At 44.3% G+C, this 23,498-nt stretch overlaps 1 protein-coding gene across 9 annotated transcripts in view; it reads left to right on the forward strand.

Moving 5' to 3' along the window:
• Positions 1 to 545: 545 nt before the first annotated feature.
• The window catches only part of exoc6 (exocyst complex component 6), a 57,668-nt gene continuing 34,715 nt past the window's right edge, over positions 546 to 23,498 (forward strand). For 3 of the 9 annotated variants that reach the window (XM_031561195.1, XM_031561197.1, XM_031561198.1), the window contains exons 1-9: positions 546 to 728; positions 15,106 to 15,277; positions 17,158 to 17,205; positions 17,447 to 17,537; positions 18,561 to 18,606; positions 21,264 to 21,468; positions 21,647 to 21,721; positions 22,096 to 22,248; positions 23,163 to 23,231. In XM_031561195.1, the coding sequence (XP_031417055.1) occupies positions 604 to 728; positions 15,106 to 15,277; positions 17,158 to 17,205; positions 17,447 to 17,537; positions 18,561 to 18,606; positions 21,264 to 21,468; positions 21,647 to 21,721; positions 22,096 to 22,248; positions 23,163 to 23,231 (984 nt within the window). In that variant the 5' untranslated portion in view covers positions 546 to 603. Of the gene's footprint in view, positions 729 to 1,406; positions 1,665 to 15,105; positions 15,278 to 17,157; positions 17,206 to 17,446; positions 17,538 to 18,560; positions 18,607 to 21,263; positions 21,469 to 21,646; positions 21,722 to 22,095; positions 22,249 to 23,162; positions 23,232 to 23,498 lie in introns of those variants that run through there. The other 6 variants (XM_031561201.1, XM_031561202.1, XM_031561199.1 and 3 more) reach the window with 5 other exon arrangements.

The following is a 23,498-nucleotide window of genomic DNA, read 5'->3' on the forward strand; positions in this document are numbered from 1 at the left end:
GTTTTTTTTTATCTAATGTTTTATATGTAAGTCATGATAGATATGTTTATCTAAGTCATTTTGAACAAAAGAGTCTGCTAAATACCTTAACTATAACTATCAATAGTTCAACATCATACTATAACTATAACTATCAATAGTTCTATCAGACAAGGAAACAGTTTGTTAAAAGTACTGATTGAAACTGCCTTTACAACAATCTTAACAAACATGCAAATTTAGATTTGATTAGAAGCAATTTAGACTCATTCACACTCCAATTAATTTTAACTGCAATATATCTGACATTTTACTTTGGTGTCTACTGAATAAGTGGCATGACTATTCCTGTGTTAAATTGATTGTGATTATGGATCATTTTAAGGGCTGACAAATGTTGTATGCTAAATACTATACGTTAACACATAGCAGTTGTGGCCAAAAGCATGACAATATTTAACAAAATAAGCCATATACTGTGTTTCGTTGGATTCAAAGTTCCCTGGATCACAAGGCTGCCATTTCCCCTTGGCTGCCTTTTTTTCTGCTGACATAGTACTTGTTCAGATTCAGTCCAGGGCACATTTCCACTAGAATCTACAACTCAGACAGAGGGCCAGAGACATGGAGAACAAGGCTATGAAAGCCTTGCCAGACCCACCCGAAGAGGACGACCGGGAGGAAAAGGTTTATGGGAATGTTTTAGCGGAGTTGGAGTCCGTAGACTTACCTTTAGGGACCACATTGAGGTATGGCTTGGGATTCTCTTATTCACCTCTGACCTGGCTTGTGTGGACATTAGATTGACATCCTAACTCTGTATAAAATAGTTTCAGATGCTTGAGTTATGATACAGATTTTAAAATAAATAAACATATATGAAATGACATTGAATTTACTTGCTGAGATGTCATTAATATGATTTTGGATATGTGTAGTTTTGTTGTAGTGTGCTATTTCAAGTCAAATGAGTCCAAGTTCTACATTTTACTGTACAGTTATATTTGACCTGTGAATTCTAAACAACCTGATAGTCTACATTTGAAAGGGTGTATTTTTAGGTGAGTTGAGACTTCTTCCACAAAATAAGTTGTGGTCCGTGGTATTGGGAAGGCTGATGTAGCCAACTCATATGCAATCAACCAGCCACTAATGAGATGTATGGTCTAATATTCTTTTGAATTAGACTACAATACGATAATGATATTGAGAAATAATAATGATGACGCTGGAGGCCTAACATTAATTAAATTAATCTCAGTTCAAATTATATAAAAGTCCATCTCAGTCCGAATCAAATTATATGAGATAGCATTTAAAATGCGTGAAGTATGTAGAACCATATTTTTTAATAAAAACAGGTAATCGACTGATGAACACATGGCGTGGTTCTAATTTCAAAAGTGTGCGCAGTGTTCACCTAATTTGACAGCAGATTTGATTTCGGATTTGTCTGAAGCATGCATGAAGCATGAGTGAAATCTATGGAGCAATATCCGCATTATGTCGCCTCCTAGAGGTCAATTGCAGTACTAGCCGTTCTCCCCGCAGTTTCGCCGAATCTCTAATGTGATGAATACAACCAACATGGCGGAGAATGAAACCTTGGAGAGTATTACGGAGCATGAACGTATCCTGCAGGAAATTGAGAGCACTGACACAGCCTGCGTTGGCCCAACACTTAGGTAAGGAAATGTCATATAAGGGGACCTTTAATGGGTTTTTTTTCCAGTTGCGTGAGTAGACGGTGATGTTAGCACAAGAGATGTGAAATCAGGCCTTTGTTAGCTAACATTAGCTAGCTAGCTAACGCCAACTGATGAAGTGGAGAGGTACTACTGTACGCAAACAGTGCGATGAATGCAATGTATGATCTCACATTGTCCCAAGGTTGTTGGACGCTCAGTGCCACCTCGGCATCTTTATATATAAAGCTGCTGAAGTCTAGGCCGCTCTCTTGCTGTGTTATCCAGGACTGTCAATTCTATGTGGTCCTTATAAAGAGCCAGCCATGGTTCACTGTTTACTATAACTATATTAGCCAGCCAACTAGCTGATAGCAGTGATATGATGCGTCATTTGTGGAATCATAAGAGTGTTAACATTAATGGTTTTTAATTTATCCTTTTCTGACCCATAAGATTTATATCCAGTTGCCTTGTCATACATGTTGCCATACGAGTTTTCAATATATCACGTCTGATTTAGGATGAGGACTGGGCCTGTGCTGGGCAACTCAGTAGAATGATGTTATCCTGGCTATGGTGACTGTTGATTATCCAATCAGCTAACGTTCACGTTAGCTAGGAACTGTACAATATCTGGTTGCGCTGCAGGTTCCCTTTTTAGTACATTTCCGAGAAGCCTGCATGTTCTACTGACCATGTTGACACTCGCTGATGAAATAGCCTATTTTAATTATATTTGAGAAATGAAGTGGGTGTGGCTGATGTTCATTTGCCAGTTAGCTATAAAGCTAGCTTGGCTGCCTCAAGGTTGTTGAACAGTATGTGTAGTTGGGCTGCTAACTTACACAGGCTGTTTGTTGTTGATGTTCCTGTGATCAACGTGAAAGCACTATAGCTGATGTTGGGCTTGCTTGAATTAATTCGTTAACGTTATATGTCCATAAACCTTCACAAGTATGGACGCGTTAGTAAGGGTAAACAGTGCCATCTTGATCTTCCTGTTCATTATGACTGGCAGTTCACTTGTCAGGCTAACGTCACTGTTAGTTCGTATAACACAGGCCTTAGCTTGCCATGTTGTTGTGGAACAAGCGTCGGCTTTTTCCTCTTAAACCCTTCCTCGTCCTTTATTACAAGACTTGAAACCCGTTATTTTGCCAGCACTGGTAACGTTACGCTTTAGCTACCACGTAACCCAGATAGGTACCTAGAGTGGTAGGTGTGTGACAGCTAGGTAGCGTACATGCTGTTCTACATCAGGTGTTCCAGGTGGTTACTTGATGTGTTCCGTTTCTTTAGAACTAGCGTGTTGTCATGATCTATTGGTAGCTTTTTATTATTCCATATGTGAATGATATAAAACCCACTCGCAAAACCAAGCTACAATTGTAGAGATACTGAGAGAAACAGACATCCCCATAAAAGTGAAGTTCTTGTCTGTTAGACAGAATACAGTGTTACTGTGTGGATAAGTTGGCTATTTGGAATCTTACACTTATCACTTGTCCAACTTGAATCGATTGTATTAAAATAAAAATGTGGTTGAATAGTTTATAATCTGCTTTGAGTGTGTGGAGAGCAGTCAGATTATTTGTCACTGGTGTTCCTAGGTATGTTAGACATGTCACTGTTTGTCATGTTCATGTCAACACCATTCTCTGAATGCTATAGATCTTTTATCTCTATTATATCTGGGAATAGAGACACAGCAGTGATGCATTTGCCAACCATACCAAACCCTTGACAGGATTCCACCCCGAGATTCTAGATCACTGCGCTCTATGATTCCGCTCTACACAGATCGCCACAGCAACAGTGCCTGTGAGCTATGGAATCCTAAAGGCATTCTTGTGAGTAAAGATATGCCTTCTGGCTAGGTTATCTCCACCAGCAGATTCGCCTCAGACTATGTTTGACTTGACAGAAATATTTCCTGGTTTGGCAGGTTTCAGGTGCGTCACAAAAGGCTTGCTAGGAAGTAAGCTGTGTGTGTGTGTGTGTGTGTGTGTGTGTGTGTGTGTGTGTGTGTGTGTGTGTGTGTGTGTGTGTGTGTGTGTGTGTGTGTGTGTGTGTGTGTGTGTGTGTGTGTGTGTGTGTGTGTGTGTGTGTGTGTGTGTGTGTGTGTGTGTGTGAGAACCCAAGCATTCTGTTCCTTCTCATTTGAATCTAAGGTCAAGCAAATAATTTGCCCAGGCTTCCAGACAACCCTACCCAACCCTAGTCAAATTGTATTCAAAGTAAGCCCAGGCATAGTTCTTATATAGGGCTCTATGTGTCTTCTCATAGGCCTGCGTGCACATTGTACGGTGTACTAGCATCAACGTCTGTTGTATGAGATATTCACAAGCCACCAAGGGCTCAGTTATCCTCTTCTTCTACTATTCACTCTCTTTATATTTCATTGTCTTCACTTCTGTATCTACATGCCAGTTTCTAAACAAGCCCTGTAGTTATAATTGCATCATCATCATCATCATAAAAAGCAAGTGCGTTTGAACTAGGACTTCCTCCATTATTTAGCAGTGCTCTTATCATTGTAATGCCTTTATGGGACTCAGGGGTTGGTGAGGATCACAATGAGCGCAGTTCTGGGAAAACTGTTAGCATTAAGACGACCATAACAAATAGTTTAAGCGTAGTTGTGGGATGTGTTTGGTGAGCTTAGCATTAAAAAGGCTCCTGTAACGTCTCTGGTTTGGTGGAGGGAGAGGAGAGCTGTTGGTTGTGTCATTTTTTGTTGTTTTTTTGTGATGGTTCTCTTTTTTTTTTATCAGAGCTGACAGCTGCTGCAGGGGTGGACAGGAAGAGTCAACCTTTTGGTGCGCTGGCCAAAAAAACAGGAAGGAGGAAACTCCAGCTTTAGACTGCTGATAGGAGAGCGAGTGTGTGTGTGTGTATGTGATTGTGTGGGTGCACGCACATATTGTGTGCACTATACTATGCCATACTATACTATGTATATTTTGCCATACAGTATGGATGTGTGTGTGCGTTTGTGTGCGTGTGTGTGCGCGTGACTACCACAGAGGATTTCCGTTGATGTAGCATTTTGTCCTTGTTCTTCTACTTCCAGCAGCAGTGTAATCACAGCCATAGGTCTTTGTGGAGGGCAGCTGTTAACGTAGGAAGCAGCCTTTAAATCACCAGAGATGCCACACAACCTCAACCCCCTGCCATACACACACACACACACACACACACACACACACACACACACACACACACACACACGGATGCACGCATGGACGCACACACACACACACACACACACACACACACACACACACACACACACACACACACACACACACACACACACACACACACACACACACACACACACTTCCTCTTCCAGAGCACAGGATGCCAGTCAGCCCAAATACAGGTGGAAGGGTAGAGTGGGGCCCAGGGGTGCTGAGCAGGGCCATTTTAAACTCAGAAACGCCTAAGTTTGCTTTGGGACAGAAGGAGGGTTTTCTTATTTAGGTAGCGGAAAGATATTGCACATTGGCTTCGCTCCTAACACTGCATTTCAGCACCAGTTCTTAGCTGCTCTCTTAGACTGACTTCAGCGTTAGGCCCCTATTTGTTTGTGTTTGTGAAGACAGTAGCTCATGCCTTTATAGTAGAGGTTGCCGAAATTAAAGAAAGCGGCTCATTATGATGTCTGTCGTTCCCATGTCAAATCCAATGCCCCATTACTAAGTAGACCTACACATTCTGAAGGTAGCGTACGTCATGGGTGACATGCCAACCGTTGCTAGGGGCGACCCCAGCATCGTTTGTTCTCGTCTCCCTCCGTCTCTCTGATGGATTTGGTTCCAGGCTGAGCTCTCTTAGAGCTCTGAACAGGCATTGATGTTTTTTTTTTTTTTTCATTTATATTTCATGTATCCTCTTATATTGGCAGAGTAGGCTACCACTGCATAGGAATGGAGGAGTCTTCCATCCACCCATATTGTTATTTATCTGTCTTGCTGGAGTATGGCAGATATGTTGTTTAACAGCATTTTTGCTGTTTAAATATCAGTGATCTCATAACTGAAGAATGAATTCAGAGGCTATTCGAAATCCCTTGCTGAAAAGTGTCTCGTGTGAGGCATTTATCTGCAGCAATTTTTGGTAACAGCTCTATTAAATGTCAATAAAGAACCGATTTAAGTGTTCATGCGAGCAGATGAGTCTGTGAGTGGGTGTGTAATGAGTCTATACGATAGTGACTGTTTTTGTGTATGTTGAGGTTTATCGAGAGTTTTCATCTCGACCGTAGACGTGCTTTCTGCAGATTTGAGGCTGTGGGCCATAGACGTTACTCAGTGTTCCTTCCCCCTCCTTTCAGAGGCAGTCAGTTATTTAGTGCCCCCTTTAGGTGAGGAGCCCTGCCCTGCTGTGTGACTCAGCGGCCCCCGCAGTCAGTCAAGCCACCTATAACTGTCATTCCTGCATATCCATGTATCACACACAGACACACACACACAGACACACACACACAGACACACACACACAGACACACACACACAGACACACACACACACACACACAGACACACACACACACACACACACACAGACACACACACACACAGACACAGACACAGACACAGACACACACAGACACAGACACACACAGACACAGACACACACACACACACAGACACACACACACACACACACAGACACACACACACACACACACACACACACACACACAGACACACAGACACACACACACAGACACACACACACAGACACACACACACACAGACACACACACACACAGACACACACAGACACACAGACACACACACACACACACACACACACACAGACACAGACACACAGACACACACACACACACACACACACACACACACACACACACACACACAGACACACAGACACACACACACACAGACACACACACACACACACACACACACACACACACACACACACAGACACACAGACACACACACGGGAACATAGAAAACAGAACGAATATTAAACTAGCACAATAGCACGATAGGCCTAAATGTAGAAGTCGCAGCCTAGTCCAGTCAGTCCCTGGCCCTGCTGTGCCTTGCTGTGTGACTCCGGTGCCCCACAGGAAGCTCCTTCTCTCCAGGCCGTCATTCAGTCAGCACCCGGAGGACGGACGCTGAGCACGGGTCACTCAGGACCTCACCGTTCCTCCATATGACACTGCCAATGCGCGGATGCCTTCATCCTGTGGAACTTGGAGCACAGACAAGCACATCATGACTTGCGTTTATCACAGCTTGTGCTGTGTGTATTCAGGTGCAGATGCAGGGCTATTGTGCTTTAATATAAAGTCAATTACAGTCAGTTGTATTATGTGTGGTGATAGATAGAACTATTTTCGTCCCAGAAATGGCTGAATAATTGTGTCTTACTGTAAATATTTAGGTTTGAGTGCAAAGGGATGTAATATGAGGCGTTAATGTTATTGTGCTGACAGAGCTAAAGACCAGCAGCCTGGAAGCTAGAGGACTGAGGAATGGCTGTGAGTGAGATCACAGAAGAGTGGGGAGTGTGTGTGTGTGTGTTCCTCCCCATGTTCATCAGCATGTGCCCCTTGACCAATGCGCAATCACCCAGAATGTTCCAGAAGAACTGCTCACTGACTTTCAGTACAGGACTGGCTGTATTGGTCAGCTTCCAGATATATGTGTTGTTTGTAGTGTTTAGTGTGTGTGTGTGTGTGTGTGTGTGTGTGTGTGTGTGCGCGTGCACGTGTGTGTGTATTGCTGTAAAAGAGCAGACAGCTGCCCTGTCAATCCACCCTGGGTTGCACCTTACGAAATTACACACCAGGCTACATGTATAACCCACTGCTGCAGTCTACTGTGCCATTTGGGCTGTGTTTAGTGCATGTCAGGAAGATGCTTTTATAAGATGGATTTACACCTTACACTGCCATGCATGCCACATACCATGTTTTATCTGTTCGTGTAGCAGCCTCTTTGGATTTGCTGTGAGTGGTTTAGTTGAAGTTGCATCCAAGAAGCTTTGAGAGCAGTAACCCATCAAAGATTACCAGGACGTTCGGTAAACCGGATTAAACACAGCAGCAACTCTAAAACGGAGATTCTCACAGCCTTCAAATGAGTATTCATAGGTCAGATATTCATATGCAAATCAAATACATTCAAATACATTTGATTTATTTCTTAAATTCATCAAATAAATAATTTTTTTTACATTCATTTATGGCCTTTTACTTTTAACAAACTTACACCTTTCCAGTTCCAACCTCTTTCAAAACTCTGTAACATCCTGTGAAGAAACTTTCATAATTTCTCTACAATTTTTGTAAACACACACACACACACACACACCAACAGTGAACAGTCGCTTAAGTAGATCACATATACAGTAGTCACACACTGTTACGTTCCCTGCTAGGGCCAGGCAACGTAAACAAAAACAAGTTTGTGGGAGTAAGAAAACGGGCAGACAACGTCGGATAAGACAAAAATAATCATTAATTTATTATTTTTAAACTAAACCAAAAATATATGGAATAGTGGAAAAACGGGGAGACAACCAAAATAGAAACAACAAAAAGCTCAAAGTAGCAAAGAAACAAAGCAACAAACAGGCCTCCAGAACTAAGCCTCCAAGAATCCTGAGCCTCCCTCTCGAACTCTCACTCCGAGACAGGTAGGTCTCACGGCCTCGGCGAGGCTCCGAGATCATGCGGCAATCCTGGTGGCCGCCACAACGACAACTGCGTCTCTTCCAGAACGATCCTACTTGGGTGACGTCACCAAGCCCTTTTTAAGGGGCCGACTCTGATCGGGCACCCAATGGGAATAGAACAGCAATTAAGCCTTATGCTGGGCTGTCTGTAAAACACGGAAAAGGCACACAACAGTATACATAGGCCATGGAAAATGTTCAGGGATGTAACACACACACACACCCTACAGAAAGATGAGTACGGGTGTTCAGTGACATCCTGACCATAGCTTGTCACCCGCTGCCACAAGCCCAGCCATAGTGTTGCTATCCTGCAGTGACCACGAAGGGGCCATATTGTGATCATCCAGCAGTGATCATAGTGTTATCATCCTGCAGTGATCTGTCAGGGGCCATATTGTTATTATCCTGCAGTTCTCAGTAAGCTGACTGAGAAGCGGTTCTCTCTAGGACACTCACACATCCCGTTCTCTCAACGCCCCTGTCTCTCAGCTCTCGGTTCTGTGTTTGATATATTTACACTGTGGACAGGAGGGCTGGATTGATGGGCCTACAGTGGGGCTGACGCTGACAGCATGTGTGAGACTAATGGGCCTAAATGGGTTGTGAATCACCAGTACAGGCTGCCTCAGACACCATCTATCTATCTACCACTTACTGTTATACCTGCACTGGGAATGTAACAAATACATCTTACAGGATGTCTTTTGCTGCCATTACTAAATTGCCTTTTTGCACTACCATAACCTCACTTTAAAGAAAAACGTATGCTGCTGCTGCTGTACGTGTATCTGTATGTTTTTTTATATCTATATGTATATCTATATGTATCTAAATGTCTTGTCTTATCTGTTGTTGTGCCTGTGCACTTTATATGTTTCACTGTGGGAGAGTGGGAAACGTTTTTATCGATTCCTTGTATGTCTGACATGCAGGAAATTGACAATAAAGCTACTTTGACTTTGACTTTGACTATGTTCTGCTTAAGACAGTCAGTCGTTAATATGCAGTAACAGGGCCCTCTGGTGGACATGAGGGGTCAGTGCAGTGAGTGTTGGCATGTTGTGTGTGTCAGGTGCTTTCCAGGTGTTTCCGAGGTTCCTCAGGGGTGTGGTGGATTGTTAAAGCTGTTTTTATAGCCCACTATAAGCCTGAGGATCAGGATGTGGCCTTGCTGTAAAACACAGGATGAATGTCATCAATTTATTTCATTACATAAATGTGTCAACAAATCAGCTGTACTTAAAACTGTCATTTTTGTGTTCTATGTATTCATTATCATAAGGCTTGAAATGGGATCCGTTAAGCTAATTAGGCCAGAGTAGCGTACATGAAGTATGTGCAGTGTTCATTTATAAGCTCTGCCCTAGGTCTTTCTCAGGTCAGCAACCCCTGTTGAGTTGTCTTCACTCGAGACTGGATTGTGGTTTAAGTGCTGGTGGTTTTAGTGTCTGTGGAGGAGTTGAGACTTTGGACCCATTAACCTGGCAGTGGTGAGTGTGATGTGCTGTACGCTGCCCATCCATTTTTACTGTTGTTTGGTTAACATTAGGGGTGGGAATCTCTTGGCACCTCACGATTCGATTCGATTCCGATTCAGAGGTCAACGATTCGATTCAAAACCGATTCTCGATTCTAAACCGATAAAACGATTATCGATGCATCTCAATTTTTAAAACATTTGAGTTTGCTACTCAGAGTCTCAAATCACTTCCTACTTTGTGTTTGATAATTAAAGAAAATCAACAGATCAATTTTTTTATTAGAGAAAAAGTTTTTCCTTGTTACAATTATGACTTTCTATGAACAATGCAATAATCGATGCAGCTTGCATTTCAACACAAAATGAATGTGTAAAAAAAAAAAAAAAAAAATTTAATTTTTTTTAATTTTTTTTTAATTCAAAAATCGATTATGAACTTTTCTGAATCGAGACAGAATCGTTCTAGAGAGAATCGAGAGAAATCGAAAAATCGATTTTTTTCCCCACCCCTAGTTAACATGACCCTCTGTCTAATGCAAACATCACTCCGCTCGTAGCCTACGCTACTGGACCTCCACGTAGCCCAGTAGTACAGCTTGGCTATAGTTTGACTTCACAGGAAGTCCAGTGTGTGTGCTCTGGTGATTCCTTACAATCCTAGAGTAAATGGGAAACAAACAAAGTGGCTTGGATGGAGCCATAAAAGATTCCAGAAAAAAATGACATGTTGTTTCAGTAGCACTGAAGGTAGGAGTGTTATTTGATTGGCTGTTGACTTCAAATATCAACAGTCTTTCACCAGAATCGAGGACTTACACCTTTAATGCTGGTCCAAGATGATCATCTCTTTTGTTATTTTTGAACAACATTCACTATGGAAGGAACGCTATGAAAGCTGACTGCACCATGTAGAGTAGCCATTACCCAGGATCCCCTCTGCCCTCAAGGAACTGGGCAGAACATGGCTGTCGCTATGCAACAAATCTGACAGCTCTGTCAGACGTGTGCACAGTTCCAGACGTGTAGCTAGCGGGGGAGTGTGATAATAGCTCACCAATTCCCTGCACCCACACTTGATATCATGCCATTATATCTGTGGGATATGGATTATGAAATTAGTTTGCTTTAGGTGAAAGGGGATTGTGGCATGACAACAGGTGGTCTTGTCCCTTGATTCTGCGGTTGAAATGGTGGAAGATGGTATTAAAATCATCAAAGGCTTTTATTTCAAAGAACCACACATACTAATGAAGTTAAATTAAATAAATGTTTAATAAACACCTTTAAATTTGTAATAACGGGTTGTGGTGTGACGGTTCAGGACCAATGGATTTTGGCACTCACTCACATTTGGAGAAACAAGACAATTCCGTCTACCAACAGGATCTAGCCAAAAGATTTGTGTTATTTCAGTTGAGCTCACAGAATATCACTAAAATTATAATACGAGGCTATTATTGTCCTTCATGTAATTCACAGTTTTGTCCTGTAGAGGGAGCCATTGCAGCACTAATGGATACCACCTTCATTCCCCCACACCCGTTATAATGCAACAGCTTATCCAGCTTAAACACTTCAGGAGGAAATGTTGATAACATTTTACACCAAACAGCCTTTGTTATTACAGTGAAGCTGCTCTGGTAGTGTAACAAACACTCTGTAAGTATGTAATACACTTTGATACTGTGCTTACATAACCCTGAGCCTAAACCTAAATCATACTCCAATTCTAGTCTCATTACAAAGTGTCAAGGATTTATCTTTGTTATGCTTATAATGCATTGAGACGGTGTGGCTCAAACGCTAACAGCATGTTGGGCAGCATCCCTGTTTGAGAAGATGCAGTCACAGTAGTGATGTCTCGCATTATGAAGCCATCTTGGTTGACTTGGTTCACCCTATAGCAGTCCGCTCACGCTGTTGGTGGACTTCCGCACGTTGCCAGAAAATGGTGTAAGCACGCAGCTGATTCGTGTATGTAGGCCTACCGTGGTTACCATGGAACCGTGGATTCCCTGCACATAGCATGAGAAAGGAACACAAGAGAGGTGGCACGTAATCTCTGTCAGGCAGAGTAACTCTCCCATAGCTGAAGTCAGAATATAATCAGTGTGAGATATCAGAACTGACTCTTCTCACAGGAAGAAATATGCCATAGGAGGTTTTTGAAGATAGGCTTCAGTAAGCCATCTCTCTCTCTCTCTCTTCTGCTCTCTGTCATCCATCTCTGTCTTGAGACGTGCCTGAAGATGTTGGCTGAGACTTGATACTCATCAGGCCCACCCTTGACCATCTGGAGCTGTTGAGCTTGTGCCAGGGAGAGAGGGAGAGAGCGAGGGAGTGAGGGAGAGAGACACAGAGAGAGAGACACAGAGAGAGAGACACAGAGAGAGAGATACACACACACAGACAGAGAGCGAGAGACACAGAGAGAGAGACACACAGAGAGGGAGAGAGAGAGAGAGAGAGAGACATATGGACGGTTCGAGGTAGGGAGATGGCATGAGAGGTGGAGGGAAAGAAAGGGAGGTGGACAGAGGGAGAAGGTGATAGAGAGACTTGCATGGATGCATGGGGGAGAGAGAGAGGGAGAAGGAGGGAGATGGTGAGAGAGAGAGAGAGAGAGAGAGAGAGAGAGAGAGAGAGAGAGAGAGAGAGAGAGAGAGAGAGAGAGAGAGAGAGAGAGAGAGAGAGAGAGAGAGAGAGAGAGAGAGAAGGACAGAAGGACAGAAGGAGAGAGTTTTTTGAAAGCTCAGGATTCCTGGTTCGTTGTCATGCCGCACCTCAGTGTGAAGCACACAGCACCTGTTCAGACCTTGGGGCCAGAGCCAGAGAGCCCTCACTCAGAGGCCCTCAGAGGTAACCCAGACTGCCATCGGTGAGCTCACTGATTGGTTCAGAACTGATTCATCCACTCTGATTGGTTGATGACTAATGGATGTGATAATGAACAGCTTCTTCATAGGCCGGTTCCTGATGGATGTGGGCTTATGACACATCTCTTGACCTCTGGAAAATATGTGTCTCGATTGGTTGGTGGCTGAGCAATGTGCCCACGCATTGGTTGCTGCCAGACTGCCTTTGGATTGATTGGTGGCTGGTTGTTGCTCTTGTGGATAGGCTAACCACTCCTTGATGAATACGCCCCCCTGATTGTGTGCAGTCTGATCAATGATCGTTGGCCTCTTGTGTTTGTGTAGATTAGTCCAATACTGATAGGGTTGCTGCTGATGTATGGTCACACTCTCTGACCCAGGAGGGGCCAGTGATGGATGTATTAGCAGATCTTGTGTGTGTGTGTGTGTGTGTGTGTACGTGTGTGTGTGTGTGTGTGTACTTGTGCGTGTGTGTGTGTGTACGTGTGCGTGTGTGTACGTGTGTGTGTGTGTACGTGTGTGTGTGTGTACTTGTGCGTGTGTACGTTTGCGTGTGTGCGCGCGCGCGCTGACCACTTTGTGTGTGTTCATGGAATAATTAGGATGTGGTACATGTCTGCCCAAATCATTTGGTCTGTGATGTGTACAAAGTGGATTAAATTTATTGATGCCTTGGATATCACACAAATTGCTCTGTCTCTGATGGACAAGTTCCGTCCAATCCACGACTGTGTGGATTAAATCGTTGGTTACATTCTAACTAATTGATCTAACTTCTTGACTACACTACCTACAAACCCATGCGTTCTTGTGCTGCTGGTGTGGAGAGTGCAAAAAAATATAGTGATCTTGTGCTTGTGTGGATGGATAGTGCAAGATAGTGTCCTTGTGCTTGTGTGTGTGTGTGTGTGTGTGTGTGTGTGTGTGTGTGTGTGTTTGGAAAGTGCAAAGAGCAAAGTGATAAGTGGTAGTGCAGAATATATAAGTGGTAAAGTCTGGGGATGAGAGGAGATGCAAAACAGTTGAACACGTGTGACCGCCAGATGAACTTTCTGTCACGCGTATCTGAACTCTTGCACTTAAATAAACTACGAAATGAGTGGGTAAATGTCAGGCATCTTGATATAGAGAAAAATATTACAACGTAGCAACTGATAAGGCAGCTGATAGGGCCTCGTGTCCAGTAGGTTAATTAGGCATCACAAAAACATAAAGACATACATAGATATAAAGGTTAGGGGAAAGGCTTAGGCAAACACCTCTGTTGGGACGGGAAAAGAACCATTTAAGGTATGATGACTCGATACAATATTAACAACAAAGTCCAAAACAAGTGGACATTTGGGGTACGGCTGACGGATGTCCATCTGAGGGTATTTAGTTGATGACTAGGTAAGACAGGAATTTCCTGAGGGAGTTGCGGATAATATAAAAGCTTGTATTTCAGTTGCTTCATGAACCAACTCGGTTTGTCTTCTTGTGACAACCTACTTGTGATACAGTAGACCTATCAGACACTGCATTCTCAGGTGAAGACCTCTCAATAGATAGATAGATAGATAGATAGATAGATAGATGGATGCTTTATTAATCCCGAGGGAAATTTTAGGACATCCAGTAGCTTATACAATTTACACAACTCACAGACACGCATACACAAATCACATAGGGAGAACATGTTCAAAAGGAGTGGGGTGGTAATACTTCTAGGCCTAAATTTTCACGCTGGCAAAGAAGAAGAAATTTGCACAACAGTAGGCCTGCTGGATCCCAGGTAGCACACAATACAACAGATATGTAGTCTACTGCAGTGTAAGTTCATTTGCTTTGCTGTTCATTACAGTAATGTTTGCAGCTCACATGTCAACTCTATCAAGTTCTTGCTAGATCTCAATAAGATGCATTGCACACAATGAATAGAGACCATCAACTCATTTTGACATTGACTGATTAATATTTTAGCAGAGTGTATGTCGTCTGCCTGTGTGTGCCAGAATGTCAGTGGTGTTATGAATCGCTGCCCTGCACCTTGTTGGATGATATTTATTTTCTCCAAGTTTCCGCCACCAACAGGTCAAAGTTGGAGCAGGGTTTATGCACGTATGAACCGTAGGCCGATTTTCCCAAAGAATTTCCGGCATATTGGAATTTTAACGTTTATTCTCTGGCCACAAATTTCTTCCAATCTTCACCCAAATTCTTCAGATCAAGCTTCACAAAAGTTACGAGATGGATTTTTGATTTTCAAAAGCATTCATCCATCACAAGCAATCGAAATCGGTGGTAAAGCCAGCAAACAGGAACTGAGGTCATCTCAGGAACACTTTATAACGCCACACACTGTCTGTCTCTTTCAGATCTGTCTACGATGACCAGCCTAACGCACACAAACGCTTTATGGAGAAGCTGGATGCCAGGATACGCAACCATGACCGCGAGATCGAGAAGATGTGCAACTTCCACCACCAAGGCTTCGTGGACGCCATCACAGAGCTGCTCAAAGTCCGAGCAGATGCCGAGAAACTCATGGTGAGCCATTGATCACAGGGCCTACTTGCACACTTTTAATATTATTATTATATTATTATACTTATATATTACTGTCATGGAAGGAGATGGTGCTTAATCAGGTAGATGGCAGACTGCTAGTGTTGTGGGGGTAGAATTGTTGAGTGACCTTGAGAGTACTTATTATCTGTGTCAGGGTGTCTGAGTCAATAAGATTAACATTCAGCAATGATTTATTATTTGTGTACTATGTTAGGGTTGAGTTAGATGTGGTCATAGCCATGATAGAAAACCACTTCCAACTGCTCTGTAGTGCAAAGTGTAGTGCAACCAGGTGACTTTAAATGTTAACTGTGAAGTAAGTATTTTTATAGCATTATAAGTATGGGTCTCAGCGAAAGTACCTATAACTGAAATGGGTATGGAAGGCCATGTTGCCTTATTACAGTTCTGTGATCAAAAGAGGCCTGAGTTGCGGTTTGCCAACACATGTAAGCTTCTCGTTATTGACTTGGCCATTCTGCGGTCTGCTCACCCTCCGCTGGGATTCTGTTTCCCTCTTTGAGGAAAAGTTAGAGCAAAGGATGCAGGTGGTCAGATCGCCCCTTACGCCAACCACCCACCCGCACTTAAGGACCTCCCGACCTGATGCTTCGAGGAGCCCAGACTGAGTCGTGAGATTGTCGTGTCGGGGTTAGACATGTTATTACACGTCTCAAATCCCCCGTTGGTATGAATGTAGATGATTTGACCCCATGAAGCCGTAGCTCAAAAATTCATCGCACCTTGTAGTTGTAGTTAAGCATCCAAAAGCAATTGTTCCAAGGTACTTGCGCTCGGTTGACTGAGGCGTGTTCCGTGACCAGCCCCAACTCCAGGGTTCCTATTCCTCAGATGGTCTGGTGGCCCTGGCCAAACTCTCGTTAGCTCTCCTTACAGGCGACTCAATGCGAGATTGCATGCACCAAACAGCGCGGGGTGGTTCGCCGAAAGGCCGCAATTAAGATGCAAACACGTTACATAAAAAAACGCATGTTCACATAACGAGTATGTCAAACAAGGTCTTGTTCACTCTCTTTCTCTCTCGCTCTCTCTCTCTTTCTTTCTTTCTTTCTTTCTTTCTCTCTTTCTCTCTTTCTCTCTTCCCGGTCCCAGGGGAACAGCCCGGGATTTTAATGAGATTTTTAATAAATCCCGATCACGCCTGCTTCTTACGATGACCTAATGAGTGGCACAATGTGGGAAAGTGGCTGGCCGTGTGCTCCCTCCCTGCACCTGCGAGGGCACTGACCATCGCACAGACATGCACACCCCCTCCACCACTCGCCCAAACCGTGAACCCCAGACCCTCAACCCCTCCACCCCACTCATCTAGGGCCCTGGAAAGGGGTCCCTGTGTTCTCTGATGTGAAGCACCCACCCAGTGCCTTTCCATCCGCATTGAAGACCGCCGCAGAAAAAAAAAAATGAAAAACGAACGAAATGAAACGAGAGCCCCGATGTTTAATTACCAGAAAAATGCCCCGCGCATTGGAGGCCGCAGACAAAGAATGGCGCATAGAGCTCATTGAGGTTATCAAGAAGGGGACCAGTGGTCAATTGGGTCATTGAATTGAATTGTTTGACAGGGCCCGGGGGAGCAGCCTGAGTTCAAAAATCCCCAAGTAAAATCGAGAAGTTTGTCACAGAATCTGTTGGAAGGGGCTGTCACAAGCGATTACAGCGCATAAAAGCGTCCCAGCCGACCCCGGGTTCGAGGCCCCGCAGCGCGTTTAATTTGAATTTTGCGCGCTTTTGTCCGTGCCCCTTCATGAAGCATGATCTGATTACAAGGGTGAGCAGCTACAACAGGGAATTGTGGGGGCTTATTTGTCTAACAAAAGTGATATTATGTTTTTAAGGGACAAGTGACCGACACTAATCAGAGACTTCAGGAGGCCGGGAGAGAGGTACAGTTCCCCGCTGCAACGGGTTTCTTAATTTTGTGTGTGTGTGTGTGTGTGTGTGTGTGTGTGTGTGTGTGTGTGTGTGTGTGTGGCGACGCCACCATGTACCGTTAGATGTGAAAGGACTGAGAAAGAGATTCAAACCCATGAAACGAGTGAGGGCCGGGTACAATGAGATGGGGTGAACGGTGCCGTTAATTGTCACAGGGCATTTTAACCTTCTCTGACCCGCCCCTTATGTAAGGTGACGACGCAAACTGAGGAGGTGATTCGCTGTCGAATCCAGCAGAGGAACATGGCCACCACCGTGGAGAAGCTGCAGCTCTGCATCCCAGGTGAGGCTGTCTGGGCACAACCTCAAAGACAGACAGACAGACAGACAGACAGACAGGCAGACAGGCAGACAGACAGACAGACAGACAGACAGACAGACAGACAGACAGACAGACAGACAGACAGACAGACAGACAGACAGACATGTTGCACACAGTCGCGCACACTGTTGCGATCACAAACACGCAAACATAGACACACAAACCGCAATCACACATACACACACCAAAAATACGCACACGCTTGCTTTCAAACATTATTTAATTCACAGATACACAGAGAAATGCTCACACTTGCTTTCCCTGTTGAGCTGTGCTCACACACACTGGACTCAGATTTGTACACACACACACACACACACACACACACACACGCACACGCACACATATAACACTTTTAATCATGATCAGATCCACAGAAGGATACACACACACTCCCAGATAGAGCTGTCAAAAGCTGTCCTAATCACACATGTACACACACACACACACATACATGTACACACACACACACACACACACACACACACACACACACACACACACACACACACACACACACACACACACACACACACACACACACACAGTGGCTGCCAAACAATGTCCTATTCAAAAACACACACAGAAACAAACTTCAAAGCACACCGCACACACACACACACACACACACACAAACATGTCCACATAAACACTAAAACATTGCACACAGAGACACACAGCAGGTGCACTGTTATCTCCAATTCTGTGACTCAGTGTTGCATTTTGCATCTAAATGTACAGGACCATATGATGTATTATATTATTTTATTATATTATATTTTATATGTAATTGATCAGATATCATTCTGAACAATGTAAACTCCACAACTGCCCTAACGTTTAGAGATCTTTCATTTTATAAAGCGTAAATGGAAGTAATACGATCCTTGACATTTGAACACAGTATGTGCTGATATGCAGTTTATTGGTGGTACATGATTAATGCACTTCTTACCTCTTCCTGGTTCTTCTTTCTTGTTCCAGTCCTTGAGATGTACAGCAAACTGAAGGAGCAGCTGGAATTTAAAAGGTACAAAAATTATTTCCAATCATAATTTCTTTTAACGCTTTTTGGTGTGACGTGAATGGTTTATGATGTTGTGTAAACTATTGCCCCTTTTTGGTCCAAATTGTGTGCAACCTACACAGCGTAGAATGAAAGTGGGAGAAAGATGGAGTCGAGGAAAGGAAAGACCTCCCTCACGTCTCATAATGTGCAAAAGTCTCAATCAGCCTTAAAAAGTCGACGGTTGACCCGGGGCATGGCCCCTTCCCCACCATTCCTCTCTCTACGGCTGTCACCGCCACACTGTCGCCAGCCCTCGCCCCAAAATTGAGGCAATTAGTGTGTTTGTGTGTGTGTGTGTGTGTGTGTGTGTGTGTGTGTGTGTGTGTGTGTGTGTGTGTGCGCGCGCTCTCTCGCCCCCACTGGCGCCCTTCACCCCTCCAGTGAGCAGTATGTCGCCACTGTGCGCTAATGACGGGGCCCCCAGACGTGCCTCTAATCAGAAGCTCTCAGGGCTTCACATGTGAGGCGGCGAGGGCTGCTGGGAAAGGTGCCATGGTCACAGACCCCCACACACACACACACACAACCTCCCCCCTGCACCCCACACACACACACACAACCTCCCCCCCTGCACCCCAAGGCCTGTGTCCCCCCAGGGGTAGTCCTCTCTCTGCCCAAGCAGTCCACTCCTAGTGACAGGAAGTAGAGACTAGTGATGGGTATCCATGGCTGGAGCTAGTGACAGGAAGTAGGGACTAGTGATGGGCATCCATGGTGTAGCCATTCTGGGGAATGAAAGTTGGGCGTGGTGTAGGGCTGGGCGATTAATCGAATTTCAATCACGAATATCAATCCCAGACCTAGCGTATCCATCAAAAAGTTTAGTATGAAATGTTTGTCAGGTTTATTTACCAGACGTTGCCCTGACATGAATACTTTAACAGCTTGGTTTGGGTTGATGCAAAAACAGTGGACTTTCCGGTATCAACTTTGGGTGACATCCCCATATAAAAACATTTTTGCAGTGCACCATTACGCTTACCTCAATTGAGTATGAGAAAATAACTCAGTGCATTGTGTACTCAGTACACAAATGAACTTGTCTGTACCCATTAGTCTATTTACTATTTCTAATAAGTAAAGCGATATAGGTAAATGTATTAATATAATATATAAGCCTAATATGCATTGATGATAAAACTGCTAATAATAAAGTAAAAAATATTCTATTAAATAAAAGCACTGAGGATCCAACGTTGCGGGCTCATATGTTCACAATCTCACTAATGCTGAAAAACATCCTTGCTACACCTACACTTAATGAGTAATCGTGCTAAATAATCAATATTGACCAACATAATCGTGATTTTAAGATTTTTGCCATAGTCGAGCAGCACTAGCGTGGTGTAAGTTAGCCCTGGACCTAGGCACTGGTGATGGGGTGGGGGACCAGGTACCACAGTCCCCCACGCCTGCACCCCGAGCCCTGTGTCCCTCACAGGCACCCTTCCATCGGCACATGCAGCCCTCTTAGCTACATCCAGGTGGAGATGGATACTGATAGCAGGACGTGGTGCCTGAGTGTCCCTGGTGCTGAGAAATAGAAGTTAAGCAGGCCCTGGAGCTAAGGACTGATCCATTCTAATCACTGTGGCGTGGGAATGGGGACTAGTAGTGCTTAACCCCTGGGCTGTGGTTGAGTTATGGCCAGGGACAGGCAATGCACCCTGAGTGTTTAGATAATGCAGCTGGACAATAAAGTGGGTAAAGTGAAATAGTCAGAATCACATAAACCCACACACACACACACACACACACACACACACACACACACACACACACACACACACACACACACACACACACACACAAACACACACTTAAAAAGAGTTTAGAGAACATGCTGTACAAACATCGGTCTTGATTTACAGATATAAATCTAGGGTTTTATGAGGCAGGCTTGGTCACTGGGAAGGAAGTTCAAGGATGTGGTTGAGACGGTCAAAGGGTTGCAGATGTGCTAGCTGGCAGGACTGAGGGTAATGTTATGAAGCAAACTGAGCCTCTCACAGTCCACGTTGTCATGCTTGTCAATGCTGGAGTCAAACCTTACTCTCTGTGTGTGTGTGTGTGTCTGTGCGTACGCATGCTCATGGGACTGTGTTTGTCTGTACGTGTGTGTGTGTGTGTGCGTGCGCGAGTGCGTGCCCACGACTCTGAGTATGATGGCTCTCAGGTTGTGGGCTCTGCCGCTCTTTACGACTCTGGGTACTCTCTGTCCTCCTGACTCACGTCCTCATGTTGGTCATGTCCTGTCCGTGGTGCAGTGACTCGTGCAGGATAACATGTTGGGTCTGTCCGCTCACAGAGACATTTGGTGGATGTGTGGGTGTGTGTCTGTGTCTGTGTCTGTGTGTCTGAGTGTGTGAGTAACATGTTGGGTCTGTCCGCTTACACAGAGACATGTGGCTTTGGCCAATAGTGTGAGGAAAAGGAACATTTGTAATTCCTAAAAACTTGGTTTCTGACTTTCATAGTTACTATGTTCATATGAGGTTCAGCTTTCAGCTGGCTGGCTCTCTGTTCAGTAAATGGGAAAGTTGCACTAGGCAAGACATATTTTGTTTCACAACCTATCCAGTCCTGTTGACAACCTGTCCGCTGTCCACCTCTCTCAGATACTACGCGGCGCTGAAGACCATGGAGCAGCTGGAGACCTTCTACATCCCGCGGGTCAGCCACTACCGCTTTTGCCAGATCATGGCCGAGACGCTCCCAAAACTCCGCGACGAGATTAAGGACGTTTCCATGTCCGACCTCAAGGACTTCCTGGAGAGCATCAGGAAGCACTCGGACAAGATCGGAGAGACGGCGATGAGACAGGTACGACTACCCGCCGTCAGAAATTGTCAAATGTTGATTTGCCCACTTTATGTTATCGTGCATTTTGCAGCATATTAGTTTCCGAAAATTAAAGTGTTTTTTTTTTGCCAAATATACAAAGGATAACAACTGTATTATACTTTTTATTTCCAATTTACACTGAAAACTGATTCTACAGTGGGCGAAAACAGGGACTTTCCTGGTATCCTCCACAGCTGGTAGAACACTCCTTGGGGATAGGAGTGAAGAGAGAGTATGTGCCACTAGAAAACTGCTGCATAAACTAGTCCATTGATATATAGATGGCATTTATCCACTGTGTATGGTGTGCGTGGTGTGTGTGTGTGTGTGTGTGGTGTGTGTGTGTGGTGTGTGTGTGTGTTTGCAGTTTGTGTTGTAAGCCTATCAACATCAACATCAGTCAACAGTCAACATCACTTAAATGGTGTGTGTGTGTGTGTGTGTGTGTGTGTGTGTGTGTGTGTGTGTGTGTGTGTGTGTGTGTGTGTGTGTGTGTGTGTGTGTGTGTGTGTGTGTGTGTGTGTGTGTGTGTGTGTGTGTGTGTGTGTGTGTGTGTGTGTGTGTGTGTGTGTGTACTTGTGTCTGTTTGTGTGTGTGTGCCCCCAGGCTCAGCAGCACAGGACATTCATCAGTGCCATGCAGAAGCAGACCAGCCTGGGCTGCACCAAGCCCCTGTACTCCCTCAACGGGCGCACCCCAACCCAGCACAACGGCCACGACGGAGAGGAGGGCACAGAGGAGGAGGAGGCCGAGGAAGAGGTGTGTGTGTGTGTGTGTGTGTGTGAGACCCCTGTGTGTGTGTGTGTGTGTGTGTGTGTGTGTGTGTGTGTGTGTGTGTGTGAGACCCCTGTGTGTGTGTGTGTGTGTGAGACCCCTGTGTGTGTGTGTGTGTGTACACGTGTGTGTGTGTGTGTGTGTGTGAGACCCCTGTGTGTGTGTGTGTGTACACGTGTGTGTGTGTGTGTATGTGTGTGTGTGTGTGTGTACACGTGTGTGTGTGTACACGTGTGTGTGTGTGTGTGTGTGTGTGTGTATATATATGAATGGAGTTTGTGTTGTCAGCCTATAGACAGTCCACATCACTTAAAAGGTTTCATTATGACCCTGGCCTGGACCGCCACACACCTTCCTCCAGCCACTGAACATTTGCACTAGACTGTTTTGTATAACTACTGTACATTTCTCACCTATAGTGTATTCATATTTATATCTATTTATATACATATCTTGTCCATATTCATTGAATTTATATCATATCATGCCTCTTACCTTATTCTGTATATAACTTCTACTACTACCATCACCTGTACTTACACCTGCACTTTACATATACTTATATCACATCTGCACTACCTACTGCTACTGCTGCTCATGTTCGCAGTCTTACCACTGCTATACTGTCAATACTGTTCATACTCCATATATCTTATTTCATACTGTATAGATCTTATTTATATATACTATATATTACCACTATACTTTTTTTGCACTTCTGGTTAGATGCTAAACTGCATTTCGTTGTACTCTGTTCAATGACAATAAAGTTGAATGTAATCTAATCTAAATACCCACTAAATAGCCAAAGCAGATATTCTGTTTGAAAAAAGTCTTGCTGTGCTGACTCTGCAACATGTGATTGGCTGACCTTCTGTCATGACTCGTTCTGTTCACAGGTTTTAACAGCACATGATCTGGTAGATTTCTCCCCAGTCTACCGATGTCTGCACATTTACACAGTCCTGGTGAGTCTTCTAGCATGTTCCAGTCACACAACTGCAGAGAGACTAATGTGCATACCAAGACACGCACGCACGCCCACACACACGCACACACACACACACACACACACACACACAAGCAAGGAGCATAACAAACGCTGCTAGCGCTGTTTCCAGCAACGTGGGAAAGTCTTGGGCTGGATGAGACCCTATGAAACGCCAACTGCACGTGCCGGCGAGTTTGTTACAGTTAGCTGGTGGCCAGAGAGGGTTTCTGTGTGTAGGCTGTGT

The sequence above is a fragment of the Clupea harengus genome, chromosome 23, assembly GCF_900700415.2.
Source record: "Clupea harengus chromosome 23, Ch_v2.0.2, whole genome shotgun sequence".
Taxonomy (NCBI): domain Eukaryota; kingdom Metazoa; phylum Chordata; class Actinopteri; order Clupeiformes; family Clupeidae; genus Clupea; species Clupea harengus.